We start from the raw sequence: 19454 nt of genomic DNA, 5'->3' as shown, positions 1-19454 counted from the left end.
CCGACAGAATAAAAACTTCTGATTAATGTAGAAGAGAGCGAAGTTCACGCATTATTTGAGAAAGACAGTGATCCATTTTTGGTCATGATGAGGCTGATAGCAGAGCTGATGCTTGGTAAAGTGATTGTTTGCATGATGACGGTTCCCGGAGGCTCAGGTGGGAAACTGTGGTGGGAAGGTCGGCGCAGGCAAACGATGGCTTTTGGGGGGGGGCGGGCTTCTGGGCGCAGTTCCCCAAGCCTCTCATAGTACTACTTGGTAGGTACCGAGTACGAGGTAGCACACCTACCTTCTGTGGTAGTAGCCTCGCCTCGGCAGCCTGCGAGTAAAATTGGGCTGGGCGGCTTATCGCAAGGCTGGTGAGGCTGTAAATATGGGTTTCGTCCAGACTCGACCTCCAACGAAGGATCGGGGAATCCCACTTCTCATGGTAATATCTCTTTCCACAGTACATCTATCCCTGGAAGATACGAAGGGCTCTTTTGCCATCCCATCAACCCCAATGACTAACTTATGACTAACATCAATCTTCAAATTGCGATAGGCGTCGCTCCGCTCTCCCGCTATCTTGTGTGATGGTGCCTGGTCTTTCCGTTTCCCCTCGGAATTGAAAACCGACCCTAGTCAGTCGGCGTCTTTGCCGTCTTCTTTGTCCGAGCTCAGTCACCGTGTTGAGACCACAAAGCAGGACATACATAGTAAGCTTGGATTGCTTCTGCTCAGACTCGACTCAGCAAGCTCGAATTAGTGTGCATGAGATCTGCCAGCTGGCTTCAGGCGGCGGGAGAGATCCGTGGCCACCCTAGCAGCTCGAGTTGATGGCCTGAAGTTTAGCCAGGTGAAGTCTAGTAGCCCCTCCAGGCTGTTCTTTTGTAGGCATCCATAGGGCCGAATTAGGGGTTGGTTAGGCTGCTTAACTAATTAGTGGACGCGCAGGTCGCCGGAACCTCCCTGGGGGCGCGTGGCTCTGCGTCTTCCTCTTCGCCTGTCCCACTAGGGCGGCCTCGTTAGGCAGCGGAAGCCGCCTGTGATCCTCCCGGCAGCAACCAGTGATGCAAATGAATTCATCATCCATGGCTCTCTTTTCCATCTCCAGACGGCCTTCTCCTTAGTCGAGTTAGTCGATATATCTATGCAGCTCCTTTCTGCTCTGCTTACATACTACTCCTATTGACTTTGATACCAGGAATCACCGTGCTTTCACTACGCCTGGATTCAACATTTTCATATCCTTCCGACCGACGCCTCAGCGATATATCCTACTTCGACGCCCGATTCAATCTCATCTCCCAAGCCGCATACGTCACCCTCCGGGCATGAGTCCACTTCGTACGCAGGAGTTCTGGCTCTTTGGCTATGGGTGAGTTGGACCCTAACCAGCTGCATAATCATCGTCCAAACCACTGATTCAATGCCCTGAGTCGACAGGAGCCTAATCTGGAAACCTCCTCCACATTTCGGTAGGAATCAAGAGCTCGTCTCGGCGTCAGCGAACATCAGAGCTCATGGGAAATAGACCAGCGGATTCCAGGGTATATCAAAGGTTACGTTCGTCGTTTCTGGCAGGTAGGAGGCATGGCGATGGCCTAGGACAAGTCAACCATTTGCTAACGAAGTCCGTCGTCTAGGCAAGGTAAGTGTCTCGTGCAGGCCAGTCGGCTCGCAATGCTGAACAGACTGACCAGCGAGGATCACCGTGGGACCCCTGGCGCTCCGGGAAGAGTGGTCACGTTGATTGAAAGATCCTTTTGGGAAACGCTCGACGACCCTGTACGACATGCGCCTCAATCCTCGTGTTCATGCTCCCATTGTGTTTGACTGACACCAATCAGCAACGTCATACGGAAGGAGACGTCGTGTGGGGTGTCGCCTATCATATCATACCCTCGAAAGTGAAAGAGGTCCAGGAGTACCTGGATATTCGCGAAATGTATGCCGCCCTGGCCACTCTGTGACTGTGGTTGACCCCTGAGCAGAAATGGATACAGTATCCAGTACACTCCCTTTCACCCAGCGGACACTTCGCTTGCAGATCTTCATTGCCTGGTCTACATTGGTATGCCTGACAATCCTCAATTTTTGGGAGCTTTGCCGCCGCATGAAATTGCAGAAACGATCAACACCAGTATTGGTCCAAGTGGGGAGAACAGAGAATATCTTCTCCATCTCGAACAGGCCCTGAAGGAACTGAGTCCAGACAGCCACGATGAACATATCACAGACCTTGCCCGACGAGTTCGAGCCCTTATTCCACCTTTTAGAGTCCCGCGCCGCCAAGTTGCGCTTGGCAATACCTTGCGAAAAGTCAACAGTACTGAGGAGCAAGAGGAGATAGAGAAGGAAGTATGATTGCTTGTGGTATGGACATTCTTGGATAACTCTGCTGGTTCGGTCTCAACGCTTCGATTGGAAGTCAACGGTGCCGTCTTCGACTGACAGCTCGGTTCAAGCAGTGGACGGACTCGGTGGGTATCTTCGCGCAATTAAGTCATTATCCCTGAACTTCTTGGTCTATTGTCGATGTGGCCCCTGCTGGCCGTAGGGGTTGTTGCCTCCTTGCTGCTGGCCTCCACCATACGGGCTTCCTGGTTGTTGGTATTGCGGATTATACTGCCCATACTGAGCAGGATACGCTGCACCACGGCCGAAGCCCTGCGGGTTGGGGTTTCGTGGTTGGGTCCCAGGCTGTTGATAACCACCCGGTGCCATGGGCATTGTGTATCCACCTCTTCCAGCAAAACCACCACCACGACTAGGCCCGCCCTGCCTGTTGTCCTGGGCATGATCTACTCGAATCAGGCGACCGTCGAATCTGTTCAAGGAGTCAGTTTCTGATGTGTTGTGGATGTCGCCCTTTCGCCTCACTGGGTGTTGTTCATTTTCTGAAGAGCCTCATCGGCTTCCGCCTTGGTCGCAAAGCGCACAAATCCAAAACCCCTGCTGCGATTCGTGTCGCGGTCTTTGACGACAACCTGAACGACATCAGCCACCTATTCACAAGTCGTCGACACAACCATTACCGCCTCCTCCACCTTGCCGAATTGCTGGAATCCTTCGTATAATGTTTCGTCGGTAGTGTGCCAGGCAAGACCTCTGTTGGAAAGACCACGTCAATTTTCGCCATGAGAGCTACATTTGTAAGACTTCGGGCACATACCCAATGAAGAGCTTTGCCATAGTGCAGTCGATTGGCCACAGCCAGATATGGTACTGTCGCAAAGTACTTTCGGCCCCCTTCAAAGTAAGCCCCGGGAGCGGTCTGAGATACCCAGAACTCACCGCACAAAGTCACGGATATTGAAGAAGAAACAATAGTCAGGTTTGGGTTGTCATGAAGATTTCATTGGTCGAGAATATGCAGCGGTTCATGCAATCTATCAATTAGAGCGTCTGCAGTTCGGCCCCAATCAACAACAGTCTAGCATCAATATCACGATTTCTTGTGCCTTTGGGCGCCGGGTGAAACGATGACAAAGGAAGACGAGTGGGTTCCGCAAAGCGGGCAAGATGCCATAACTTGTGATCAACGGGTTTCTGAGGTTCCACGTGGGAAAAGCAAACCGCTTCCCTTATATGTGGTCAACAACTGGGGAGTATAGCGGCACTCGACTCTCCGAAGGAGCCAGAACTTGTTTCCGCGCAAACGGGACGTTGGCACCGATTCCCAGTGACGAATACAAACCGCGTTCCGACGCCTTTGACGCGAACATGACTTCTTGAAAGTTCGATGCACGAAGGCTTCCGGATCCAAGCAAAAACCAGGGTGGAGTTCGCAACCCCTACGTCTGGTGCACTGCAAAATCGTTGTGATAGGGTGATGTCAGGGCGGTCGAGAGATCGTTCAATACTATGGAGGTGTCGAGGTGCTGCTGATACGGTGGACGCAAAAGGCATTGGCAGTACGGCTAAGAGTGGGCCTACCCAACAGGAGATCTCCCAGCACTGCGGCAGCCTCTTCGGTAGAAAAGTCGTTGATGAGAGTTACGATATAGCAGGTCTCTATCACTCGCCAAAACTCATGTCAGCCTTATTGGCCGAAAATCTATCTGCTCGGACCTTTTGGTAAGAGATTCTTCAAACACTCGAGGCAAAATGGTCTGTCATGGAGGCCGAGAAACAGGACGGCAAGGTCAGCGCCAGCTTTTTATGTCCGGCCTTCACAGAAGACAAGCAGGTCCTGAAAATGACTCGTTAGGCGACGTTGGACTGCGGGCAACAGTCAGCACAATGGTGTAATGGGGGAAGCCTGTCTCAGAAAGAGGCAGGTGATGTTCGGGCGCCACGACCTTGACCGCTGATTGCACCCGGGCAAGGTAGGGCTGCAACAGGATTGAACGAGCTCGATCAACGGGACAAGTCAACGGGGCCAAGGACCTCCTCGCATTATTGGGCGCATTTTACTGGGGGAGTTGGACCTCATGTCCTTATCAGAGACTCCTACTGGCAAACTCCAGCAACGAAATACCCCGCCTCCGGATAGGTACTCAGGATAAGGCGGCCGAGGTGAGGGTACTCGAGGACACTTTGGGTTCCTTTGTGCGACAACCATTTGCTGGATGGGGTGGATGGGTCATCGCCTCTGAGCATTTGGCGGAAGAGGTAACGGTCTAAATGTAAGTGGATGCGCCAGAGATGGTAGATTGGACTGTCTCAGGACAAAGAGATGAAGGTTGGTGCAGGCTTGCGAAGCTAAGGATCCAAACTTTATAGAGGACTTCCATCTGGGTCTGGTTGGGGAGCCACGAAGAGAGAGGAGAAGCGGGCGTGCCAACGGAGCGCGGATGGATGGTTGTGTGTGGATGGGAGTTGAATCCTCATCAGTGCCACCAGTGCCTTGATTCCGGGCTACCAGGCGGGGTGAGAGTTCTGTGTGGTGGGAGCTTGACTCGACGAAAGGCCGCCGCATGAGACTAACAGCCAACATGCTCTAGCGACCCTCGCAACGCCTCATCAACCTGCAGCCAAAGTCAAAAATGAGCACAACGCCGACACTAGAGTGCCTGGATTAAGCAAGACAAAACTCTCAAAAAGGGAGCAACAGCTTGGCTACCCTCTTGACACTCTTTCCCGGAGCTCCAAGTCTTCTCCGAGGCCTCGACACCGGACAGCAAGACAGCTCCACCATCACCACAGAGCCTAGCAAAAAGCACGAAATCCTCGAATATGGACTAAACCGCTGCCTAAAAACAACCTCTCTATCGACCAGAGCTGCATCTGGGATCCCTCCCTAGGAAGAAAGGCCCCTAGGCTCCACTCCACTGCTCTCTACGCCTGTGTTTGGGCCATATTCGAATGTCTCCCAAACCGACCACAGACTGTAACGACGTCGAATCCATTCTCACCGACTTCTCTTCTGCGTGTGCCGCTCTCCGATGACCTAGAAATAATTACCCGACCTGAATCTATTTTGGGGGACATCACGTTTACCGTTTTTTGGCCACTGATTATTATAGGGGGTTGGAACACAGTGCTTCAAAAAGTCCCAAGAACGAGCTGCCCGAGCACAGGCGCGCACAACCGCCCAGCCCTTGTCTGTCTCATTGCGCGGAAATCTCTATAGTGGCAGCGGTCCTCTGGTACTTTTCTTTGTGCATGAAAAACTGCAAGATGAGAAGGTTATCGCATGTAAGCTTGACTGGGGTCCTGCAGAAATGATCTGCAGTCAGCCCTACGAGTGCCTGTGATCCACATTTGGCCTCCTTTTCCGCCCAGCCTTAACCGTCGGTATGTCTCCGATCAAAATGAAGGGAACAGAACAATTCGCTTGTGGGTGTCTTGCAAAGGATATCGGGATTTTACGCTTTCAAAGGCATCTGGGGTCTTCCCTCACAATTCTGATCAGGATGTAATGATCGCGCTTTCCCTGGAAGGCGAGCTTCCTCTGCCGTTGCACTTTCTGCGCATTTCGATGCTTGAAGTTCAGCTTCCCTTTTTGTCTCTGTGCAATTGCAGTCTATCTATACAGTCATGTCCATGAAAAGTAAAGGCTTCTTGTTATCTTAAAACAGATGTCTTCATTTCAACAGCCAGCGCTTGGTATCTCCGAACTTGTGCACAAATGGCTCTCAAATGTGGAGCAAGACTCGACTTGCTTCAAAAAGAGAGACACAGACGCGACTGCGTCATGTTACAGGGAGAAGCGGAGAGGAAAGCTTTAGATGCAGTGAGCTAAATGGCAACATCGCTAACGCCAAGCGCAACAGAAACCCGACGGGCTCAAGAGCCAACCTCAGATCCTATGCGCTCAAACCAAGGTGAAGAACCTTACGACGGCCAGCACAGAAGTGCAGGGGAGAAGGCCCATTGTAAGAGAAGGGCAAATAATCAGGCTGAGCTTGGCCCCCCATCTGACGGCCCGAGGTTTATGCAAGGGGAACACAGGACGAAAAAGCTTGAAGACCACAATGTCCAGGGTGCGAGCGAGAACTATGCCAGGAAGCTAAGGCACAAAACCAAACCAGACAGATATCAATACAAGGATGCATCTAAGAAGCCTCCGAAAAACCGGGCGCTCAAAGGAAGGATCAAGAAAAAGTCGGCGACTCTGCTGAACCACGAATTTCAAGCACCAAACGTGGCCATCGAAAGATTGACCCTCAACTCCAATTCCGGCCCGGGTTTTCTAGCCAAAGGAAAATCTTCGACCGACGTAGGCAAGAGGGGTTTGCCAGATCTGACCTTCTCGGAAATGGCATTCCTCAAAAGAAAGAGACGGGATGACCATGCACGCTTTGGAAAAGTGAAACAACAAAATCAGAGAAAGAAAGGTCGCAAATCGCCAAACCAGGAGATATCAGAATTCTTTTCTCCACCAACGGGGTGGAGACGTGAAGGGAAATGTTTGCGAAACCCGCATTCGACTGACTCCTACGTCTCTTGTTCAGTCTCCCCACCGCAGAAGCGAGCACCACTGTTGACATACCGGCTATTGAGCCCAGTCACACAGTCAAATAGATCAGAAAACGGTGCACGTCTTCACGAAGCCCACTGTCTGATTGCCCCTTCAATGGTTCGTCCAACGAGCTCCGCCGCCAATACTTTTCTGGAAGGGTTTACAACTGATGCACTCTTGCACGGGATCGGCGAATTTGCCCACGGAGGAAAGAGATATTACTCGTTGCATGATTTGAAGAAGCTAGCTGCGCAAGCCGACTCGAACCTTGCTAGCGATGAGAGACCTCGACATGATATTGCAGCTGTGTGCAATGTCAACGCATCAACCAGTTATTTGCAGGCGTCTATACATCCGTCGAGAGAGGTCAAGGACTCGCCTTGCCGAAAGGATTGCAATAATCTGAGACCTGATCTTCCGAGTGTGCAGCCCTCGAACAACAGGCGAGCGCTGAGCCGCCCAGGCAGTGATAAGCAGGATCTTAATCGAATGACATTGTGCACATCTGCGGCCTTGGAACAGCTTGTTAACCCTACCTGCTACCCTCGGCCTTTCTGGGAGGGCTTTGTGGAAAAGCCAGAGTCATCTTGCCGAGTCCACCACTCACGAGATCGGGTTGGTGACGGTGAACTCTCGCTTTATGCAGACGGCAATCTCGAGTTACAAGGATATGCCACCGGTGTTGCGCAGTCTGATGTTCCGCCGCCAGAAAGGCCAGCTACCGCCGGCAATTTCATGAATGAAACCGAGGCACTCCAAACTATTGCTCCATTCTCCGGCGAGTTGGACGAGTTCGACAGAAAACTGTTGCGATTCGGCGCCAAGTTGGCGCAATCGGCATCAGCAGCCATGGTCGACCGAGAGAGCGACCTGTACAAGGTCGAAGTCGAAAAGCCTTTACGAGACGTAGGTGGCTACTGGCGCGAATCTTGGGTCGGGAGTGCTGTAGATCGACACCGGGCTCACGCCTCATTCGGCAGCCGGGATATGCACGATGTAATACCAATGAACAGTTACATGTTCCATGACGGCCAGGAGTTGTCTGAACCGAATCGTCATGTGCCTCAGGATCCCACAGACGGATTCTCGGGGTTCTCTCGGCGACATGTTCTATACTGATCAGGGCATATAAGTAGGTAGACGAAGGAGGACATTGGATGTTGAGAAAGGACGGAGACTGATGTAAGGATTTGATGCAACCACAGAGTCTGCGACCCCATTCCGCTAACCTCCGCCCTCAAACAGTCAGGAGCATCTTCACGCCATATGCTTACCCCTTGGGCAAGGCCGTCCTGCCCCGTCGCCTGATACGAGGCGGGTTTCCACCCCGTAGAGAGCGACGACCACGTCCAAGACCTGGAAACAGCAGCCATACCTTGAACGCCTTGAACACCATGGGATCATTCATGGATCGCGTATATGCTGGGCCGGGGCAATTTGTGATCCGGATTTCTAATTGAACGTCGCATCTCGGAAAGGGAGCCGCAGAATGAAGGTGGTGGTTTGTGGTTTGGTGTGAGTAATCACGTCCCGATCAGGAAGCACCGGAAGCCTTGCCTAGCCTTGGTAATTGCGGGGGATTGTCAGAGCAGCATCGTGAGATCCAGAACCTCCCATAAAACGTTTGCTCAACTTGGCGACCATTACCACTGCAAATTCAAGCTTGAGCGACCAGATCATCTCCCTCCCGCCCCTGCGCTCCAGAACGCCTTGCAACTCCCGTGAGTTCTAACCGAGCAGTTGACACCTTTATCGTATCCGAGCTCCGCGCCGCATATCAGCTCAATTGCGCAGAGAGACCGACAGTTTGCTGGATATTACTGGGGATAGCGAAACTGCGCCGAACGACTGCCCTCGGGAGGGATTCTCTTATGCGATAGTCTCGTTACTCACGTCTATCAAGGCAGACTCTGGCTGGAGCCTTCCCGGTCAAGGACTACCTCTGTCTCCTACAAGGCGTAAGAGCGGTTGACAGAGAAGCCGTGCACCGGCTTTGCAGGGCATCAGGAAGTGAAAAATGAAGAAAGTCATCCGCTATCTCCAAGACCAAGGTATGTCAGCATCGACATGTTCTTGACTCGCTTCTGTTCCTTGTTCTCCCTGATCCGTTCTGTTCTGGATTCCGTCGCTGAATCCGAGTCAATCAGCATTGGAAGCTTCACAGCAAAAGTACTCGGGCGCAGCGTATCTTTCTCCGAAGACCAAAGAACCTCAACAGCGGGTCAAACACCACAGTCCAACGTATTATAAGGAGCAGCACACTTCTTACCATCAATCGCGGTCTGCCCATCCCAGCCTGGCGGCGCACAGTTTCCCCATCCACACGGCAGCTGGGACTGAGCCTCCAAGATCCAGCGGACAAGAGGAGCGCCCGCCGCCGCCGCACATCTCGGAGAAGATCCACCGTGACATTACACGGCATCAATATGCCCTAGACAACATCCTTCAGTCCTACGAGTTGTATGTTCCCGAACTCGACCGCTCGCACCTTGCCGATCCCAGTGGGAAGAAGTACTGGATTGTTTTTGTCCATGGTGGATACTTTCGTGATCCAACAGTCACGTCTTCATCTTTCTACCCAGCTCTCGACCATTTAGTGTCTAGGAAGACGGACAACCACCATAACCCTTTCAAACATGACGAGCATGTGCCCTCTGTTACGCCCTACGTTGCGGGATATGTGTCGTTGAACTACCGTCTCTCACCTCATCCGGACAAGTCGCCTCAAGATCCTTCCAAAACACCGGCGTACGAACTCCGCAACGCCAAATGGCCAGACCATATCCACGACATACTCACCGCCATAGCACACCTACAGACCAAATATGGCTTTGGAGAGCAGTATCTGCTCGTTGGACACAGTGTGGGCGCCACAATGGCCGTGCTCAGCACCATTGCGGCACAACGAACGTTTTCAAACGCGGGTCCATCCAAATTGCCAAAGATCGAACCACCCATGGCCGTGCTCGGTGTTTCAGGGATCTATGATTTTCCGCTACTTCATGAATCATTCGCCGACTATATCGGGTTGACGAGGAACGCCATACCCAATGAGGCTGACGATGTGCTCGCCAGCCCCGCGAGGTATGCTGTGAATGACTATGTCGACATCTGGGCAGCTGCTGGCCAGAAGAAAAGGGCCTTGGTCCTTGGGCATTCAAAGGACGATGGGTGGGTGGATTGGAAGCAGGTCGAGGCAATGGAGAAGGTCTTTGGTGGTGGATCAGCGATCAGTTGCAAGGTTTCTGAACTGAAAGGGCAACATAATGATATCTGGGAGAAAGGGACGGAGTTGGCCAGGGCCATTGCTCAAGCGGTGGACATAATGAGGGCTTTGGACGGTGATGGGGATGGACACTGAGTCGCCGAGGATGCCAAGAATTGAAACGAAAGCAACGTGTAGTTAGGTACCCTTTTCGCGAGGATAACGGAGATTCCAGATTGAACGCGACGGCTCAGACTATATTATGTGGTATAATGAAAGCAGCTTCACGCTGGTAATTATCTCCAAACGAAAGGAGAGCAAGAGCGATTATGGTCACGAGAAGAGGTCACATCAGGCCAAGCTTAGGCCAAGTAGGCGTTGTCTTGGCATGACGTCGGTTGTCTTGGCATGTTTACTTTCGAGGATGCAGCGAGGCAGCCAGATCCGAGCAGACTCAATGCGATTCAATCGTGCTCTCGTCATGATGAACACCTGTTGTCCGTCACCATACTGACCTACAATGCTTCTGAACAACTTTCAGTAGAACCAGTTGTCTCCTACAGGCGACGCGTATCAGGGAAAATTATTTATCAGATTCCAGCATGGCCCCGCGAGCCTCCGCCTCACCCTCGCCTGCACCAGAGGCCCCCGTCGCCTCCTCACCAGGACCTCGCGCCGCAGCTCTGCAAAAGGTCTTTGCTGGCGCTCTGTCGTCGTCTCTCAAGGCAAACTCGTACGCGAACTTCAGTTCGTGTTTCCCAACGCCCGCGAAATACTGTCCGACTGCGCTCGAAGGAGTCTGGAGACAACTGAACACGCGGTTAGAGGAAGAATGCATGCGCGATTTCGAGAAGATCCTGGAAGAAAGACAGGTCATCTCGGGCCTGAATCAATGGGACAGCATGATTGACGAGGCCAGGAGGAGAAAGAACCGCGGCGTGGAAGGCGAAATGCCGGCGAGACCGTGAGCAAGCCTGGTTTTTGCGACTTGGCCCTTCTCTTCATCGCACGACTGACCAGAAGAAACAGATTGCACACTTTATCCGCAACCGAACTGTACACGGCTCACTTCACGCCCTATCTGCAACAAGCAACCGAAGAATTGAATGCGCGATTACAGAAGTCGCAGCAGGAAAATGCGGCAATGAGGGATACAATCCAGGAGCAACGTGGTGAAATTGAGCGGCTGCTAGCCGGCCTCGAATACGCCGTCAAGGATATTGAAGGAAGCGTCGAGGCAATGCGCACGAACGAACAGAGTGGCTGCAATGGGCTGAGAGACGAGCTGTGGCAAATGGAACAAGAGGTCGCTGCAACAAGATAGTATTGCATCTCAATCATGATTGGGAAGGCGGTTGAGATGGTTCCTGGTCCTAGCGTAGGCGCTGGAGGAATGTGGAGTTGGCCTGGTCTGGTCTCGTCTCACGCGAGCCAAAAGTACCAGTACCTACAACATGGGCGTGTCTCAGCAAAATGGGAAGATTTGGTGAAAGTCCCCTTTTGAGGCTCAGGGTTTCACGATGCAACGACTTTGGGGTGGTGATAGGCGGACGGGGAATGCAGGTCATTCTCGGAGGAAAATCACAGGATGGAGCCAGGAGTGCTGAGATCGATCTTGTTTGGATCGAGAAAGGGTCTTGACGGATGAGACACTTTTTCCAACCAAAAACCCGGAAAGTGAGTGGGAGCAGATGACTGGCCAATGTTGCAACGGTTCAGACATGGACAATATCCGGTGTATTTCTTAGGTCTTTTTGGTGCATTCGGCAATCGAGAGAGGCTGTCCAATCACAGTCGGCAGCGGCGCCAAGCTCCGATATCCAACTCCAAGTGAACATTTTCTGTTCCTCTTCAATCCTCATGCCGAAGACAGACCTCGTACAGAATATACCCTCGATTCACCAACTGGCGATGATTCATAAGCAACAGGACCAAATTGAGCCGACAAGCCCAAATTGGTCTGTCCGAGACTCGAGCGACTGGACCTTTATGGCTGCTGGTGGAGCTGAGAGCTCTTGCGCACCAATTTCCAAAAACAACAGGTGAGTGCAGCGCGTAAACCCTACCTGCGCCCTCTATACCAGGGCCCCTTGTTGCCACGTTCCGCTATTGCCAACGGCGAGCTCCGATGGGCAGAGATCTGCGGCTGCCCCAGGATGACATCCAGGCTATCCCGCTGTGTCTGTTTGTTTGTGGGAGAAAACTGAGGCTTGGGAGGGGCGCGCAAATTGGCCTCGCTCCCTTCCCATGGAAATAAAGTTGGATAACGAGATTGCATGACCGCCACCAACAACCACAACAGCCACAACACCATCGCATACAAGCCCACCCCGGTACTCGCGGCCTTCTGGTTTCCTCGCTTCTGCTCGTCAAAAACCAATCCTCTGGTGCCGTTGCTCTCACTTGCCGCAGCTTCCGATCCTTTTCTGCTCCGTGTCTTTCTGCAGCTTCATGCTCCGACCAACCCTTGTTGGCGCGAACCAGACCCGCCCCCCCAGACTTTCCGCGAACATGACGCGCCAAAGCTTTCCTCCCTGGTACAAAGGCTTGAGGCTAGTTGATGTTGTGGGTATACCAGACGCCGGGACGCGTGCACGAAAAAGTATACTCATACAGTGTGTGTTGCTGTTTCGCTGTTTCGCCGCTTCTGTTATGGCTGTTGCAGAGAGATTCTCCGGTTTTTTGTCTTTTCCTCCAGTTTGCCTCCATGCTTTGTTTACATCTGATTACTTCAAATCGCATGCATCCGCATATGATAATTTCGGAAACTCCACCACCTCTTACATCTGCCCCGCCTTGATTGGCCTTTTCGAGAGCGCGTGTGTGTCTCTGAACCCCTCATTGTCAAGCTCGTTCAGTCATACTGCCTGTCTCACTAAGGGCAGGCACGGAGAGGGCTGAACGCGAACAAGGAAGATCTCCTTTGAACCTGGACCCCCGGACTTTTCGGCTGCTTCAGAGGACAACAACCTCAGCTCGTCGTTGTTCACTCTTTATATCTCTCCCAGTCAACTGAGGCGCGAGTTCAACTCGTCTTTCTTGACTGTCCCATCCATCAGCGTTTTTCTCTTCTTTGGCCATCTGGATGTCAACCTCAAACCTCATATCCAGGGAATCGGGGCCAACAGATTTCATTTAAAAGCCCGTTTCGCAGTTGACCGACCAAGGTTACTATCCACGCAGCATCGTGTCACACGGACTGATGGAGAGACGTGTCAGGATATCGGCGGTCGCGGGCCTGGCGGGTATCCTGGGGATCGTGGGCAGTGTGCTCAATATCATTTTCGCAACAAACATCACGAGTGCTCCGATTCTCTCAGGCCTTCGAGATCTACTCTACGTCGCCTTCGTTGTGAGCCTGATCAATCTCGCAAGTCTGGCTTATTTCGGCACGGTGTATGTGAGGAAGCCACACAGTCCCGCGCAGGGTTCTAAGCCCCAATCATGCGCACTCGTTCATGGCGGGATGATTTCGGCAGCAGTCAATGCTATCACCTCTGGAATCACGCTGGTATGGCTGGCTGTAAGACGAAGCGACCTTCCGACAAAGATATTGCGTACCTCTCTCACCACGTTGCTTGGAATATGGTTTGCTGTATGGGCGATTTCCGCTCTTGTGCAATTAGGTTTGTATTTTCTCCTCGCCTCGTGGACCAAGAATGCCTTGAAGACAGCCCGGGCCGGAATTCTCGATATGAACCTCGGCCTCAGAGCACCATCCATGTCCACTTTTAAGAGGCCCAACACTCAACAGACGGATCGATCGTTCGCCTCGCAAGAATTGACTCTGAACTCACCGCCGCGCACCCCTGTCTCTAGAGGAGAGTCTTCGACACGCAGATCGTCGGCCACAAAAGCGGGAACGGCATCATTAAAGACGAAACTGGCGCGACACTCTAGCCGATCTTCGTTTGAATGTTCGCCTTTTCCAGCCGGCGAGGCGATGTCCATAGATAGCGCCTTCGATGGTTGGGACACGTCCTCCGTTCATCAAGAGATGCGCGTCGTCATTCATTCATCGCCGCCAGTCGTTCGGGGAGGCCTGGAGACGATACCGGGCAGTCGACCCGAGTCACCAGCAAATGCGCTCGATGGGCCCTTCCTCCCCGAACCACGGTCCCCTACCTCGAGTTCACCGCCGCATGCCGCAACGTCTGACACTACTACGGCCTTTGGCTGGAGCTCGTCCCCGCGACAGCCAAGATCCTCACCACCATCCAGCCCAGTCAATTTCTCCCGACCTACGTCTCGTCCCACGTCTCGACCTAGTTCGTCACATGTCGGCAAGCCATTACCACTACCACCACCACTCCTTAGGCAGGGCACGTTTGACGTTCCCATGGAGGAAGAGCTAATACACCCACTATTCCGACCAAACAGCCCTCGACCACCTCCGATTGCCATTGCCGGCACGGTGGTCACGGCGTCGCCCATGGCAAACACTACCATCACGCCTCGGACGCTCGCCAGGCTGCGGAGCGACTCGCATCCGGCGCCCGGACATTTGAAAGCCATGCCCAGTAGCACGGACGAGTCCGAGACGGAGAGCGTGGAACAGGTCTTGCCGGATAGCCCGACGTTGGGCAGTCCATCACTTGGGAGCCCTGGTCCGTCGATTGTGGACGATGCGGACTTGCCACCGATTCTCCCTGGATTCGTGCTATCGGCGGGTTCACGGACCAGCTTGGTGGGGTATGGAAAGCGGAAGAGCGTCAAGAAGGATCGACCCAGGTCCCAGGTGTCGACGGGCAGTCGGTTGAGCCAAGTCATGATATGAGACCTGGCTTGGTTGTCGGGTTTACTTCTTTTGTCTTTCTTTTCTGTCGCGGCTACTGGCACCGCGCCTGTTGTTTTGAATGTGATGAAAGCTGCATGACTAGGGCGAAGTTGGCGCACACTGATTGATTGTTTGGAGGATTAATAGCAACGAGGGACCACAGATACCCATTTGCGTTATGAGAGGAAACATGGTTAATGGCATTTATGGATATGGAGGGGTTTTTTGATGCTCTATTGATGCTCTATGTTATTGGATGGATCGGCGGGCTGAAGGGAGGCACCAGGAAGGCTGAAGGCACCTTTTGCAGGCGGAATTCGACGGCACGATCCGGGAGAGAGACGAGCCAGACTATACTTGTATCTTATTCCTCGTACTTGTGGCAGGCAGAGTTTTAAGCGGCGTGGTCTGACATGTCTCATCCCCTTTTCAAGGCGATTACTTGGTAAATGCTCTGTCAGACAGGATCGAGGCCGTTTTGCTCCTTTCGCCCACTGGCAGGCACTGGCTCGCCGGGAATGGTAGGCCCAAGGGGCTAGCCGCAAGCGGGCTAGTGGTTCACTAGGAGTTGTCTAGTCCCTTTGCGGCTAGAGCGATGGCCGCTGCTGGCAAAAGCGAGCAAAATGCTTCTCACTTCGATCCGCCAAACTCTGGTCGCTGGTCGCTGGAGTGTCAGGCTCACAAGTCACAAGAATAATACCACATCCCCTTCAATCTCCTTCCTGCCCTATTCATCGCCCTATTGATTCAATCATTCATTCATTCACTGGCCGCCCGACACTATGGATTTCAATCTCTGCCCGTCTATTCAGCCCTGGGCCCGCGATGCCATTGTCGCCCTGTCGCCTTTTACTTCATCCCTGTCTGTGGCCACTAATACCTCATCTCCCGAATGCTTCCAGCTGCTTCCTTCCACGGCAACCACCGCTTCTCAGTCTCACATCTCAGCGAAGACCCTTCAGTTCTGCCTTCGCTACTTATCTCACCTTCTATCTCATCCCACAGAGCGAGGGCCGTCGTCGCACCAGCTGCTCCGCCCAGGTTCAAGGGCCCGCCGCTCCGCTCATCCCCTTGCGACAGCAGCTGAAAAGCGGCTTTGCGCTTCAATCGTCAAATATTCTCTCCGCTCAGGTGCGCCGAGGCGATTACATCTGCGGAATCGTACCGAGTAAGTCTCAATCCCTCAGATTCTTCTCTGGGCCCTATGTGCGTTATCGTCGTCTGGCCGAGGTCGTCCGAAGCGGCATTTTGCCCACCGGACTATATCTGCCTCCTCCAATTCCTGCACTGCCTCACAATTGCGACTCAAATAGATATATTTTTTCTTCTCTAAATATGCATGATAATCAACTGACTTCATCTGCAGCAAAATGGCTGCCAAAGCGACCGGTCGTCGGCCGTCAGTCAGCTTCCATATGGAGACTAGAAGTCGCACCGCAAAAATCACCCCAGAACCAACCGACGCCTCTACAGTAGGTTCATGGCTGTCATCGGCATCATCATCCCCCCTGTCAACACCCCCGTCCACTCCGCCAAAGAGTCCAAAATCTCGGAAACGAAAGATGGCCGATTCAGGCTCGGATGAAGCCGAACATGTGCCAAAGACGAAGCGCCGTGCACGGCAAACCTCAACAGCTGCGACCCTGGCTGTTAGCGCCACTGCACGCCAGCGAATGACCCGGAGGACCATTCCAGATAGTGATGGAACTGTTACCATCACTAATAGAGGCCCTCCGTCAACCTCACCGTCAGCTAGTCCGCCAGAATCGGCCACGGCGCTAAGACGAAGCTCCCGTATTCCCCGGTCTGACACAGTCGAGGTCGGCCATGATCTCAGCCACGCTGGAAACCAAACTTCTTCACCATCTAATCAAACAGAGCAGCCTAATGCTTCGTCAGGGGAATCTCAGAAAGCATCGTCAAACGCCCCCGAGGCGGTGCCAAAGTGTAATCGCACCTCACGACCTGCCGAGGAGAAAATTGCGGCCAAGGCGCACATCAGCTTCCAGGAGTACAAAGATAAGGAGTCCTGGCCAGAATATGATGCGAAGAATCCAATATACCACGCAAATGATGGCACCACTCGCTACCGTCCAGCAGAGAACGGCGACACTCCCGAGTCCCGCTCTCCTAGGAAGCCGGGCAGAGGGGGCGGCCGTGGTGGCCGTGGAGGTGCTCATGCAACTGGCGGTGGACGTGGTAAAGGCAAGTCAAGAGGTAGAGCTGGTCGCGGAAATGGCGAAAGTCCTGAACCTCCAAATCGAAGACGACCACTGACACAGGACGAAAAACTCGAGATCTCCATACTCAAGGCGAGGCAGCTGGAGTTAAAACGATTTTTCAGCACCGTGGGCGCTCAGCAGATTGACATCCTTGAACAACTCTCAAGCCGAGACATTTCCAAAATTGCCAGGAAGCCAAAGGCCCACAGACACGTCCCAGAGTACGACGGTGTCGTGGAGGAACTTGAGTCCACCATGAGAGATGTGCAAGACCTCGCCCAAACACGATACCGCATCCAGCTCGAGCATGAAATGCAGCGACTGCAGCGAGAGAAAGAAGTTATTGAAGCGCAGTTCGAGGTAATGCCCCGTATTGACTCTGTCTCCAGGCTTAAATCTGACACACGAAACAGAACCGCGTCACCGAAGCCCGCAGAGAGCATCTTGCCGGCGCAGAAGGAGACATCATACTCTTCGAGCGAGCTTACCGCGCCGCTCACGACGACACCCACACCGAATCCGGCTCCGATATGGATTACTTCCCACATTATCACGAACTTCCCGAGCCGAATACTCAACCACGCGGGTACTCGTCCAGAAAAATCATGGACGAAAAGCCATTTAGGCAACAGCTGGAATCTTACGACGAACAAGCCCGCCAACAAGTGCTCAATGAGGATGTTATTGGCCCCTTATTGAAGCAAATGGAACAGCGAAACGATGATTGGCGAACTGAGCAACTTCGAAAGAAATCGCAGACCATGGATGCTCTTTCTGTGGAAGCGATCAAGGAACTCGAGAATATCAAGGGTTACCTTATCCCAAGGCCTCTCGACATGGCGGACACTAGTTCGTACGCCCTGTCGGCGCTCGCGGACGTTTCTGACTGGGTTGCACAACAACACTCCGAACGTCAGTACATCTACATGCCTCTTGCCCCCGGCGATGTCTTCGCAAGACAAGCTTTGGATTTCTCTCCACTTCCTGGCCAAGCACCACCGCCCGTAACGCCAGCACCACCGCAACCATCATATCAAGTGATCCGACCAGACTCAAGGAGCCGTGGCCGACGAGCGAAATACCCTCCCCTGAGCAACGCACGGGCAGGCGTCCGCGTTGCCACTCCTCCACCTCCAAGCCCTTTACCGGCACCGCCAGTTGGACCTGCTTCTTTTCTCCCACCGCGCTTGATTTCAAGCGGCCCCGGCCAACCGATCGCTCCTGCACCGCCAAAACCCGTCTCATCGCATCGCTCATCAAACAACATCAACGTCTTCCGGCACAATGCCCGACCCAGTCTTCATCATCACGGCTACCCTCGCCACAACTCCGTCGGCTCTCCGCTACAAAATGGTCCACAACAATTCATCTTCCAACCTCCTCAACAGCCATACCAACATCAAGCCGCCCCTGGACCAGCACCGACACAACAATACGGTCCACCGCCGGCTAGTCCGGTAAGTTCTGGAATAGTCGCTCACAGCGCTGTTACTACCGCTAGTGCAGGCGCAGGCATGAACCCAGGCGCAATTATCGGTGGGGGGACTGGCGGTGGTGGTCCTCCTATGCAGGTTGTAGGCCAACAGACCAAAATCCCCATGACATTTGTGAATCAGACGATTGCGAGTCGGAATGCCGCTGCAGCTGCGGCAAGCGCAGGTGGGAGTGGTAGCACGCCGGGCGGGAATGGGCAGGGTAACGGAAAGAGAGTCTTGCTGCCGAAGGTCTAAAAGTTCAAAAGTTTTGAGAGTTACTTATTGTGTCCCATACCTGCCTGTGGAGAGCAGGGTCCATGTAGGTGACATACATCCCCTTTGTATAGAAAGAGGGAGGGCCAAGGGAAAGTTCTTGTTGGATGCTGAATTTATAGAAGAGGAACTACCTAGCTCATACGCTCAAGTCGAGCGGAGGGAAGAGAACTGTGAGCCTTTCTTTCTTTACATACATGGTCCAGGAAGAGGTCTACAGAAAGAGAGTCCAGCTGGCATTGGCAACGACACGACACTGCACTGCACTGCCATGCCAATTGTGACCAGCGACTTTTTGCTCTCTTTCCTTTCCTCGCGACCGACAATTATAGAACAGAAACAAGGGCCGGGAACAGGAAGAGGGGCATGAATGAGTCCCAAGCAAGAACAAAACGAAACACCATGAGAAGAATGAGAATGGAAATGGAAAAATGAAAAAAAAAAAAAAAAAAAAAAAAAACATTCCAAAGTCCACGGCTATAGTCCAGAGGCAAATTCTCAAGTTCAGATCGATCCGGCCCCAAAAAGACGTTTCTTATCCCTTCTTGATCTTCTTCTCCTTCTCCTTATGAGTCTTCTTCTTATCAATCTACCAACACACCGTCAATTC

At 52.9% G+C, this 19454-nt stretch overlaps 7 protein-coding genes across 7 annotated transcripts; 6 read left to right on the top strand and 1 right to left on the bottom strand.

Annotated features, from left to right (window-relative positions):
- Nucleotides 1-1316: 1316 nt before the first annotated feature.
- Nucleotides 1317-2349, top strand: Z519_06997 (uncharacterized protein; the record flags this gene model as incomplete). The annotated part of the gene is made up of 6 exons (XM_016764734.1): nucleotides 1317-1360; nucleotides 1429-1460; nucleotides 1517-1566; nucleotides 1651-1770; nucleotides 1833-1930; nucleotides 1977-2349. The coding sequence occupies 6 exons, from the start codon at nucleotides 1317-1319 to the stop codon at nucleotides 2347-2349; spliced, it is 717 nt and encodes a 238-aa protein (XP_016618684.1).
- Nucleotides 2350-2511: 162 nt separating this feature from the next.
- On the bottom strand, nucleotides 2512-3177 carry Z519_06996 (uncharacterized protein; the record flags this gene model as incomplete). The annotated part of the gene is made up of 4 exons (XM_016764733.1): nucleotides 2512-2812; nucleotides 2866-2972; nucleotides 3021-3093; nucleotides 3158-3177. The coding sequence occupies 4 exons, from the start codon at nucleotides 3175-3177 to the stop codon at nucleotides 2512-2514; spliced, it is 501 nt and encodes a 166-aa protein (XP_016618683.1).
- Nucleotides 3178-6172: 2995 nt separating this feature from the next.
- Nucleotides 6173-8011, top strand: Z519_06995 (uncharacterized protein; the record flags this gene model as incomplete). Its single annotated transcript, XM_016764732.1, has 1 exon — nucleotides 6173-8011. One exon carries the CDS (start codon nucleotides 6173-6175, stop codon nucleotides 8009-8011), a length of 1839 nt encoding a protein of 612 aa, XP_016618682.1.
- Nucleotides 8012-8909: 898 nt separating this feature from the next.
- On the top strand, nucleotides 8910-10253 carry Z519_06994 (uncharacterized protein; the record flags this gene model as incomplete). The annotated part of the gene is made up of 2 exons (XM_016764731.1): nucleotides 8910-8943; nucleotides 9040-10253. 2 exons carry the CDS (start codon nucleotides 8910-8912, stop codon nucleotides 10251-10253), a joined length of 1248 nt encoding a protein of 415 aa, XP_016618681.1.
- Nucleotides 10254-10699: 446 nt separating this feature from the next.
- Nucleotides 10700-11421, top strand: Z519_06993 (uncharacterized protein; the record flags this gene model as incomplete). Its single annotated transcript, XM_016764730.1, has 2 exons — nucleotides 10700-11061; nucleotides 11127-11421. 2 exons carry the CDS (start codon nucleotides 10700-10702, stop codon nucleotides 11419-11421), a joined length of 657 nt encoding a protein of 218 aa, XP_016618680.1.
- Nucleotides 11422-13299: 1878 nt separating this feature from the next.
- Z519_06992 (uncharacterized protein) lies at nucleotides 13300-14874 on the top strand (the record flags this gene model as incomplete). The annotated part of the gene is made up of 1 exon (XM_016764729.1): nucleotides 13300-14874. The coding sequence occupies one exon, from the start codon at nucleotides 13300-13302 to the stop codon at nucleotides 14872-14874; it is 1575 nt and encodes a 524-aa protein (XP_016618679.1).
- Nucleotides 14875-16244: 1370 nt separating this feature from the next.
- Nucleotides 16245-18826, top strand: Z519_06991 (uncharacterized protein; the record flags this gene model as incomplete). Its single annotated transcript, XM_016764728.1, has 2 exons — nucleotides 16245-17456; nucleotides 17510-18826. 2 exons carry the CDS (start codon nucleotides 16245-16247, stop codon nucleotides 18824-18826), a joined length of 2529 nt encoding a protein of 842 aa, XP_016618678.1.
- Nucleotides 18827-19454: the final 628 nt, after the last annotated feature.

This window comes from Cladophialophora bantiana, assembly GCF_000835475.1.
Source record: "Cladophialophora bantiana CBS 173.52 unplaced genomic scaffold supercont1.10, whole genome shotgun sequence".
Classification (NCBI taxonomy): Eukaryota; Fungi; Ascomycota; class Eurotiomycetes; order Chaetothyriales; family Herpotrichiellaceae; genus Cladophialophora; species Cladophialophora bantiana.
The sequence above is the reverse complement of the archived record's forward strand: the minus strand, read 5'-3'. Positions and strand labels throughout refer to the sequence as shown.